The 10,711-nt window shown below is 40.2% G+C and overlaps 1 protein-coding gene across 4 annotated transcripts in view; it reads left to right on the top strand.

Annotated features, from left to right (window-relative positions):
* Nucleotides 1-9,731, top strand: part of FAM60A (family with sequence similarity 60 member A) — a 31,985-nt gene extending 22,254 nt beyond the window's left edge. For 2 of the 4 annotated variants that reach the window (XM_019515480.1, XM_019515479.1), the window contains 5 exons: nucleotides 848-991; nucleotides 3,307-3,406; nucleotides 4,332-4,458; nucleotides 5,361-5,511; nucleotides 6,996-9,731. In XM_019515480.1, the coding sequence (XP_019371025.1) occupies nucleotides 864-991; nucleotides 3,307-3,406; nucleotides 4,332-4,458; nucleotides 5,361-5,511; nucleotides 6,996-7,158 (669 nt within the window). In that variant the 5' untranslated portion in view covers nucleotides 848-863 and the 3' untranslated portion in view covers nucleotides 7,159-9,731. Of the gene's footprint in view, nucleotides 1-845; nucleotides 992-3,306; nucleotides 3,407-4,331; nucleotides 4,459-5,360; nucleotides 5,512-6,995 lie in introns of all 4 variants that reach the window. The other 2 variants (XR_002096923.1, XM_019515481.1) reach the window with 2 other exon arrangements.
* The last annotated feature ends 980 nt before the right edge of the window (nucleotides 9,732-10,711 follow it).

A 10,711-nucleotide genomic window follows, 5' to 3' on the forward strand; every position in this document is an offset into this window, starting at 1 on the left:
TTTTTTTTTTTTTAGGCTAGGTCTCTACTGCAGCCTGGTGCTATGACTGTAGCTCATGTAAACATATATCTGTGCTAGTACTTACCTAGCCAGTTTGGGGACAAGTGGCAGAATAACTGCTGTGGCACATGCTTTGGCACTCCATAGTTACCCAGAGCCCTAGGTAGGGTTGTATATGCCATGCTGAAATTCTGGGGTGCCCCCCTAGCATGTTGCTGCCATCAGCTGGGTGAACTAGTTAAAACTAGCTCAAGGGTGTCTGTGCAAGCTGCATTTGGACCCATAGACTACAACGTAGGCATACCTTTCATGTAGACCTATATTCTGGGAGACCTAGTCATATGCCCAGTTAGATTGGCTTGAGGCACTCAGATTTGGGACCCAGCAGACATCAGCTATTTTGTGCTGAATTTAAAATAAGCATGCTTTAAGTACCTGTCCTTCTAAATTACTGTTAGCGCTGTTAGGTGTGCAGTCATGATTGACAAGATAAACATAGAGATTTTTTTATGTAGGAATGTAGTGTTAAAAGCATTCTGATCTGCGGTGGTCTTGCAGAGTTCTTTGCTTTAGTATTTTCCTGTAGTCAAAAAATGAAAACTAAGAGCTGGCATTTTCTGAGGGATGCCTTGAGTCTAAGAAGACTGAGAGCCACTGTTTTAAAGATCATGTTGGGATAGCAAGAGCATCTTAAGTGAGAAGTTTTTCATAAGGGTGTTCCCCCTCCTGAAGTGTAACCTATATATAACTTTTACCCAGTTACCCATGAGGCTGTTTCTTCCGTTTTTTTTTAATCCCCAAGCTATGACTTGAAGAGATTAAGTGATGGTAGTTCTTTGTTCCACAGACAACAGCAAAGAAAGATGTTTGGTTTTCACAAACCGAAGATGTACCGAAGTATAGAGGGCTGCTGTATTTGCAGGGCTAAGTCTTCCAGCTCTCGTTTCACTGACAGTAAACGTTATGAAAAGGATTTCCAGAACTGCTTTGGGTAAGATCCTCTGCCAGGCAAATGTGTATTGTCATTTCTATTGGTTCTCACTTCTGCCTTTAAGCAGCAAACTTGAAAAGTTAAGTTTCTCTCAAGTGCAGTACTAAAGGCACTGATAAGAGTTTGGTATAGAGCTGGCTTTGGCCTCCACAGCTTACACAAACAGCGTGGGGCTATAGCACAGCTCCAGTGACTTCAGGAGAATACTGCTGACTCATACTGGTGAAGGACCTGGCCTGCATTGTTCCAACGGCTTGGACATTGTGGGTGTGCCTGTGAGCATGCACATGTGGTTTGTGGAACCACAAAGCAGCTTACGGCACTGCAAAGCGCACCTGCACCCATTCGCCATCCTGTTAACTTGCAACGCAGCAGTTTTTTTTGACACTGGAAGATCCTGGTGTCAACAAAAAAGCTACCAGTGAAAAAAGCAGCCTGGTGCATGTGGCAGCAGTATAACACCAGAGAGGCATCCTGCTCTGGCTGCTGGCCAAGCTCCAAGCAACTGGGTTGGCACCGCTGCTGCCCCAGGAGGCCCCCAGCACCCTGGGTAAGGCCCTGGGGCCAATGCAGGTGCAGTCCCCAGCCTCCCCTACCCAACCAGGGTCACCTTGCCATGCACCAGAGTGCGTGTGCAGGGGCATGTCCAGAGACTAATATCAGTGGCATAAATGTGTCACTATTTGTCCCATAGGAAATGCATACCCCTGGACTTGCATGCTTGTGGGGATGCATCCTTTGTGTTAGTTTAGACCTGTACAAAGAGCCAACACATCAGAAGGTGCAGGTGTAGTGCAGTAGAGCACAATAGAGCTGTGGAGGCTTTTGTGACTTCGATTAAATAAAATCTTCTGGGGTTTCATTTAAAACTCAAAAACTTTGTAAGTCATTTTCTTAGCTCGAAAGAGTGGTGCCTCTCAGTTTAGAATAGGGGCTCCCATTGTAAAGGTAAACTCTCACAGCAGAAGTGTGATGTGAAAAGAGCCTGGAAAAAAAAAATGCTTCAAAGCCCTAATAAACTAAGTTGCACAACTTAAAAATGCTCACTTAAAGCTGGTTTGACCACGTAGCTTTGGCCCTCTGAAATGGTCTTACAATAACCTTGAATTTTTCTATCTTTATCAAGTTGTCAAGGCATCCAGTTCCTACTTGGCAGCTTGTAATTATTTCTTTTAATGCACGTAGTTTGTAATTAGCCATAGCAGTAGGACTCTCATAGCTGTAGAAGTTTATCCACTGCAGCATTTACTGTGCAAAAATGTCCATGTTGTCATTGTCTCTGATACATTTTTTTTTTTCCTTTTGTTCCCACCAGTTTGTTCAGTTATTGTGAGCATTTATACCCTTTAAACATGCTTCTGCCTGTTTTTTTTGACAAGTGAGCAGTATCATTTGCTACATGGGTGCCACCCATAGTGGGAAGGTTTTGAGAGCATTAGCAGGGTTAGACCCTTACTTTGCCTTATTCCTTTTTCCTGTTTTTTATAGAAATAGATTCTTGGTCTTTACAGTTATTTCTCTTGATCATGACCTGTGTGTGTGAATCTGGCACTGGAGGTCTGGCCTCAGCTAAATGTCTGGTGACCTGCTGAAGTGTCAAAGCAGTACATCTATGCTTTTGTTTTGGGGCTGTCTGAAGCATGTTTAGCAACATAGGGCCCGTAACTGAACATTGAACAAAAACTGGCTTGTCCCATCCAGGCATGTCAGTCAAATTTACAGTGTTTCGGGGTTCTTTTCAGAATTTATAGAATTTTAATGCAAACTTTATAGCTCTATCTCCTATAAATTTTTGGTATTAACAAGCCTCTCAAAAGCAAAGAATTCCCACACCTCCCCATGCCTTTGAGTGGATTTCTGCTGCCTCTTCTGACTGCTTTTTGACTAAATACTTGATTCTGAGATGAGGCTTTGGGGGGGGGGGTTTCCCCTCCCACCATGTTGAAAGGGAGGGAGGAAAAACATCATCTTGGAATTGAATAAAAATTGATCCTACAGAGGGTTATGACTCATCTTTAATATGTTGGGGCCAAAGTTGCTTGAAAGAGGCAAATGGTTTATTTTATATATTGGCTCCCAGCCTGAGGCACCTTTTTTCAAAAAGGCCCTATTCCAATTGAATATATGGATATTGGATGAGCATTAGATCCCTTTTTAGGATGCATCAAGTTGAACATGTACCATTGCTAATCACTTCTGAAAGTCTTGGTTCGAGAATCTGCCACCCCACCCTCCCTGCTTTTATGCCAATTGTTTTGACTTTAAGAGGCTAACCAGTAAGCAAGGGTTTTGTTCTGTTTTGTTTTTCTTGATAGGCTCCATGAGGCCCGGTCAGGAGACATCTGCAATGCATGTGTTCTCTTGGTGAAAAGATGGAAAAAACTGCCAGCAGGATCCAAAAAAAACTGGAATCATGTTAGTCAGCTATTTTATTTCCTCACCCCCCTATGATTTTAATATTTACCTCCTTCAGTCCCTATTCATCTAGTAATGGCACTGCTAAGTGACTCTTTTTTTCTTTCATGCTCGGCATCTGTAAAAGCTACTTAAAACTGACTATGGCTATTCCCTGCCTTCACCTGGTTCATACACAGGATATCATTGCTGAAACCACTCTAATTTTCACAAGCTGTTTCTCCAAAAGTCTTCCTTTTGACATCCAAATGTTCCAGATGTGGCCTAAGTCCAAAGATAGTAATTTGGCTGTGAAAGTTTGTTTTGTTTTTTGCTTGAACAAGCCAGGTGACTTGCTTAAGCAACATTATAAATCAACTTGGCTTGGTCAGATAATTAAAATGACTAATCTCTCACCATCACACCCTCTTGCACATTCTGACTGGATATAGCAGTTTGTTTTGGGTCTACAGTTGGGGGGAGAGAGCTTCTTCCTGCTGTCCCTCTTTCCATGAGGACTTTGACCGTATCATGGGAGCTAAGCATGCTGCCACTATTTGGGGCTTACCCATCCAACAGTTAGCTCAAACCAGTTTTAAAACAAACAAGGCAGAAACTGTGTGAACACTCTTTACTTTGATTTGTGTTGACTTTAATTACAGCTGCAAACCAAGATGAATATTTGTCAACACAAAGTTGCACTAGTTCACCTGAAGGTGTGTTAAGCCCATTTTACTTTTCTTTTTATAGAATAGTCTAGTTCCAAGCTAAGTTTAAATGACTAGAAAAATGTCAACACACAGTTGTTAGTTAAACTAAATGGGTTTAAAGTAACACCTGTTGCTAAACTAGTGCAACTTTTCTTGCATAAACCATGCTTGAGCTCTGATAAGGAACTAAGAGTAGAAGTAACTGAATACTTTTCAATTACTATGTTGCCTTTCAGGTGGTGGATGCAAGGGCTGGACCCAGTCTTAAAACGACACTGAAACCAAAGAAAATGAAAACTCTTTCTGGAAGCAGAATGAAGAGCAATCAGATCAGCAAACTGCAAAAGGAATTCAAAAGGCACAGTAAGTTGAGAAATACTAGGAACGCAAGTTCATTGCCAAAGCAGCTTACAGTTAATTGGCCTAATCTAGATAATGTCCAGTGCAATCAATTAGGTGTTATTTTAAAATCAGTTTAGCTCTTTCCTTAGCAGTAGAATACTCCAGCCATGTAACTACTGTCGTCTTATTCCCTTATCTGTTTTTTGTTATTACCTGACTTGAAGGACACACACGAAGAACAATTTCCAAAGATCTCTGGGTTTTACTGTTGTTCATATTGTGCCCTTGGAACAGACAGTAGTGTATGCAAATGTAAATTAGCATGAGCAAAACAGCAAAGTCTAGATGCTGGCCATGCACATAGTGAAGGGGGGAGAGACTGGCTTTGTCCCAAGGAGTCCAAGGCCTTGACTGACACACTTCCATACATACCTACCGTCATGTGCTGTAAGTAGTCCCAAGGATGAGGGGCTTCATGGACTTGGAGTCCAAACTGATACGGTAAAGGGAGTGGGGAGAAGCTGTTATACCCTGACTTTCAGAGCTAAGGATGCAAGCCATTAGGAGTTTTGTCATGGATGTCAGTGGGACCAGATCCTCAAGTCTGTGGTTGTGGGGGAAGCCTGTGACAGACAGGAATAGGTCCCAGAAGTGCCAGTGCAATGCTTTGCCTACAAGACCATCCTTGTCCATAGGATCTTTCCAAATTGCTGGCATGACCTTCCAGGATTTTACTGAAAATGCCAGGAGTCAATGGAAATGATCAGTTTATGGTCTTCCTAGCTAGTTGATAGTAGCATTACTTTGTACTAGAAAAGTGTCTTCAATTCTGTTTCTTATGTTATGTCTGACCTGTTGGTGGTAGAGATGACTAACTAGTAAACTGCACACAATTCTCCCCGCACCCCCTTGTTCTCCTGTAGACTCTGATGCCCACAGCACCACTTCAAGTGCCTCTCCAGCTCAGTCTCCCTGTTACAGTAACCAGTCTGATGATGGCTCTGACACAGAGATCAGCCCAGGGTCCAGCAGAACACCAGTCTTCTCCTTTTTAGATCTCACCTACTGGAAAAGGTAAAAGGCAACAAAAACATTTAGTGCACCCAGCAATTCAGCTTAATTACAAGGCACACTATACTTCTTCCTTAGCAATTTCCACAGCATTCATAGACAGCTGTTGAAGAACACAATATTTAAGGTTGTGGCTTAAGTTTATTCAGTAATACAGAAAGTGTGGATTTGGACCCATGGAAGAAAATCCTCTTGAAAGAAATGCTGTGTTCTTAAGACTTTTTTTCCCCTCAAAGTATTAAAGATATTTAGTCTGAAATAATTGACATTTTGACAGTAGGAAATAACACCAATCTAGCTGTTCCGTGGAGGGTTTGTAATTATTTTAAGATTGGCTTCTGCATACTAAATATCAGATGAAATGTCTAGATTGGGGTTGTCAACCAGGGGTACGCATACATATGGGAGTACTTCAAAAGGTCCAGGGGGTATAGCTAACTATGAGCAACACCCACACAAATCGGTTGCATAACTGATCCATGATCATGGTCAGAAAATATTTGAAATAGGGGAATGTTGGGTTTTCCTAGAGGCTTAGGATCCCTTTTTTTCCTGCTTTTGCTACATGGTGAATGTACTGACCTCTTGTTCAGTATATTTGTCAAATGCATGTGACTTACTGCCTTTAAAATGGCCTTCACAGGTACAATGTGTTTAAAATAGCTCTGGGGAAAAAAAAAACAAAAAAAAAACAAACACATGTCTATATTCATGCAACTTTAAGGAGCAAAGTAGGAAATGTAAATTCAGACTTAATTTTTTTTCAAAGCAGTTCAGGGGATTTAGATACAGACCTGTTTTTGGTTCTGTGGGATCTGTTTGCTTATTTTGTTTTTTCTTTCTGGGTGGGTTTTTTGTTTTCCTTGTAGGTCTGTCTCCCCCCCCCTTGTTGATGTCTCTTTATGACCAAAAATTTCCATATATCCTAAGGAAAAGTCAGCAGAGATGGAAAATAGGCACAAGTATCGAGTATGTGTATGGTGCCTAAGATCTAAACTAATAGCTGGGTGCATCTACACATGCCAATTTTGAGGTGCATTGGCCATTTTTAAGGCATATTAAGGGCGTGGGTTTATATGTGCATACTCATAATCTGCCTTAATAGTGACTTTTATTTTGTTTTTATTTTTTTTACGGCTCTTTGCACTGAAATTGATACCTGCAAAAGCAGGTATCAGATTTTAGAGTGAACAGCTACAGTGCCTGCTGCATATGTAGACTGACTTGGCACTAACTTTAGTGCCAAGTTGGTCCATCCACCATGTTAATACACCTTAGTGCATGCATGTGTAGACATGCACCTAAATCGCCTTAATGCACATTAAATTTAGGCCTGCATAAAAGCATGTGTAGACATGCCCCCTAGATTGTAAACTATGGCATCCTGGTTACATTAATTTTTTTGTATATCTGTACCTGTTTCTGCATGCATGTGTGCACCTAGATAGATATAAACTATATCTTTTTCCACCCTCTGCTGCCTCCAGGCAAAAAGTCTGCTGTGGAATTATTTACAAAGGACGTTTTGGAGAAGTCCTTATAGACACTCATCTCTTCAAACCATGCTGTAGCAATAAGAAGTCAGACACTGAGAAGCCAGAACCACAGGGACCCCAATCTCCAGCCGTCTCCAATCAGGAGGAATGGTGACTTCCTCAGCAAATAGCAAAAAGGTTTATATGGAACCTTTTTTATTCTCTGGAAGATACTAGAAAATGACCCTCTCTTCACTTTGGACACCTGCTATGCTGCCAAAAGACCATTCCTTAAAACTGTTTTTGGTTTTACTGCCACAATTCCACAGACTCTGAAACCAGTTTGCATCTTTTTTTTTTTTTTTCCAGGAAAAAAAAAGTACATAATATTTAAGATGCTATGGAACACTTAGCAAAGCTGAATGCTGCTGCAAGGTTGTCCCTTAAGTCATTCTTCCCCCCACACAGCCCTCTACACGACTGAACTTGAAGATGGGTTTTGCTGTATAATAAAATGTATGTAGTTTAATATTTCTATACTGAGAGAAGCATTGGTGGTGTCATGCATTTTAAGTTGGTTGAGCATTCTTATTTTTCTCCCCAATTTAAGGTATTTCTTTTTTGAGACACGATTTGGTAGCATGAATCTATGCATAGAAGCGTTTAAGTCTATTCTTTACCAGACTTCTATTTATATATATATATAATGTATATTTTTTTTAAATATATGGTGATCTAAATCTGTACTACTGATGTTTAAACAAAGACTGACTTTAATTTCATCCTTCGTTTAAGGCAAGGACAGGTAACTGCAGACACCCCTTATGTGAGTAGTGCTAATTTGAGAGATGGGTCCAAATGTTAAGTATTCAAGAAAGCTGAAGAGACGGTGAACTCTTTGGCCATCTTTGTCAGTCCCTCCTTAACTAAGAGTTGAATAAAAGTAAAGTGTAAAACCACTGAATTACAACTGAGATGCAGACATGTAAGGCCTTGTGCGATCGCACCCAGAGAAGAGTCAGAGAGGCAACCTGTGGCCCACATCAGATGTAGATGAGGAATTGGGTTTAGAATTTGCCATCTTGAATTGTTGGAATCTATGAAAGAACAAACAGCTGATGGAGTATAACCAGAGAAGAGGCCAGGTCCTGGTTTTGGACCTGTCGCAACCAAGACCACGTGGATAAGGAGTCGAGCACCATTCCAGATATAACTTGGCACCTCAGTGTTTTGTCTGCTTATTTGTTTTTTGTTTTTTACTGGGGGTCTGATCCAAGATTCCTGTTCTGGAACGTATTCCTTTCTTTTGCAACCAATGAAGTAACACTTCTGTAAATGCTGGATCTATTGCAGACTCTGTACATGCTGTTTAAAAACTCGAGATGGCTCTATGCATGTTGTGGCAAAACAGTGGGTTAATATTTCCTATGCACATTCCTGATTAAAACTTGTGTGCAAATGGTTGTGGCATTCCTGTGTGCTACAGCTTTTGCTTTTAGGGTGCAAACAGCTTCTTCAGAGTTGGCTATAGTTAAGCTTCTGACTTGCTTCATGTTTCTTTTATGAAGGTTTAACTTGCGTAATGTTGAAATTGGACTTTTTTTGGATCCTTTTGTGAAACTGCAGTGGACTGCTAAAAACTTATTTTTTCCTATGGGTCTTCAGCATGAAATTTGGATAGGCAGGGCTTTGCTGGTTGGTGAGCATATAGAAGATAAAATGATAGTGGGGAAAAGAGATTCAGGTTTAAATACAAACCTTCCTTCAACTTCAAAGCAGAAACCAAGCTTTTTTTTTTTTTCCCCTTCTGTTAAGATGTCTCAAGTTGTTGGCAGGATGTCACAAAAAATGGAGCTTGGTATTTTCACAGCCTTACAGTGCCCTTTCACTGTAGTTTTTGCTTTCTTTTAAACATGTTACTTGCATTCTAAAGGGAGGGCAAAATTACATAGTACCATTTACATTTGAGTTTGTTTTTAAGTGTCAGTGATTCCTTTTGCTCATGGCTGCAGTACTGGTGGTAGGATGTGCTCTAATATCAATCATCTGTCTTCTGTATGTATTTATTTATTTATTGCTAGATTTCAGCCACCAACTGCTTCCCCTTGCTCCTTTCCATTTTTTCCTTTCTCTGTAGTAATGCAAGATGAACTGTATGTAGTCATGCACTTTGTATTAATGTATTAGAAATGTATGGAAACTGTTTTGTACTTTTCTATTCTGTTCATACACTTGTAATCCAAACTTTTTGTTTTTTGGGGTTTTTTTACTAGGGTAACAAATAAAAATTCAGACTTATTTAGAAAAATAAACCTGTTTTTTATCTTTTTTCTTTCCAGGATTACTTGAGTTCTGCCTAGAAATGAGGTTTGCAGGCACAATGGTTAAACCAGATCAGGCAATGCAAGGTTCATTGTAAGCAATTTTGTGCAAAAAAAAGACTGAAAGGTAATTCTTTTTCCTGAAATTAGAGAAACTGAAACTTTGGAAGAGGAGTTGAAGTATAGAGGAGGAGTACTGTGTACTTCCTGCTTGTTTTCACCTGCTCGGGAATTACCAGTAAATGTGAACTGCTTTCATCTCTAATCCTTGAAGATGATGCTGTTTGGGTGACCTTCAGTAAACTTGTTGTAATCTCAAGGCACCAGGAACATTGTTCTTGAGAACAAAACATTTTATTGTGTAGTATTGAGAAGCAGGTCACCCAGTGGAGTTGTCTGGACAAGGAAGGAGGCCACTTCAGTGATTTACAAAATCAGGGAGAGATGCTCAGTAGCTTTACTGCAATCTTGTTTTTTTGAATGAAGGGTGAAGGGAGTGAAACTTCATGCCAGACTGCTATTCTTACTCAATGTTTTGGGCCATCACAGTGTTTGTTTGTTTTTTAAGGAAAACCCCAATACAACATCATCAAGTACAAGAGGTAAATAAAAACCACTCTGAAAAAAGCTTGCCTAAATTTTTTTTCTGAGTGGGTAGTGATTTGGCTGTTAAGGTATCTCCTGAGGGTAGTGAAGAATCAAAACTTGAGTCCCTAATACCTATACAATAAGGCCCAAACCCCTGCAAGAGGTTTGTGTATCAGGTTATTGTAAAGAGAGATGCAAAGCCCTAGTACTTGGTTCATACTGTGCTGCTCATCAGTGCATCTCGAGGACCTTCATGGAAGAGGTCTGTGGTCCTAGTTTATTAGATGGAGAAGTGGATGGCCAGAAAGGCAATGCGAGTTGCCTAAAGTCAGCCCAGAATTTAGTGGCGGAACTAGAAGTGGAAACCTGGTAGTCACACTGCCAGATACTACAAAAAGAAAGTGTGCTTCTGTGCAAAAGTATTCACAGGGTTAGGCACACTGTACTTTTGTATGCTATAAAGGAATTTTCTGGTACTAATGGCACTAACCCTGAATGTACTTTCACTTTAGAATGGTTTAGTTTCATTGACGTTAATTGTAGATGAATTAAGTTGGAACCATTCTGTCTTGATGATATAAAATGCTGTTTTGGTTAGATTTAGGTAATGGATTGAGATTCAGTATAATTAGGCCTAAAAATGAATTGATTGTCTGCTGTCATAAATTAACATAATGTATGCACAACTACTTGGGTCCAGATATCAAAATATTTAGGTGCCTGTCTCCTACTGATCTTGGTGGAAGGTAAGTATCTAAATCCCTTGGAAAAATTGGGCCTTTAACCCAGTAACTCATTAAAAATAGATTGTAATTTGTA

This window comes from Gavialis gangeticus, unplaced genomic scaffold (assembly GCF_001723915.1).
Source record: "Gavialis gangeticus isolate Ggan-Ray unplaced genomic scaffold, GavGan_comp1, whole genome shotgun sequence".
Classification (NCBI taxonomy): Eukaryota; Metazoa; Chordata; order Crocodylia; family Gavialidae; genus Gavialis; species Gavialis gangeticus.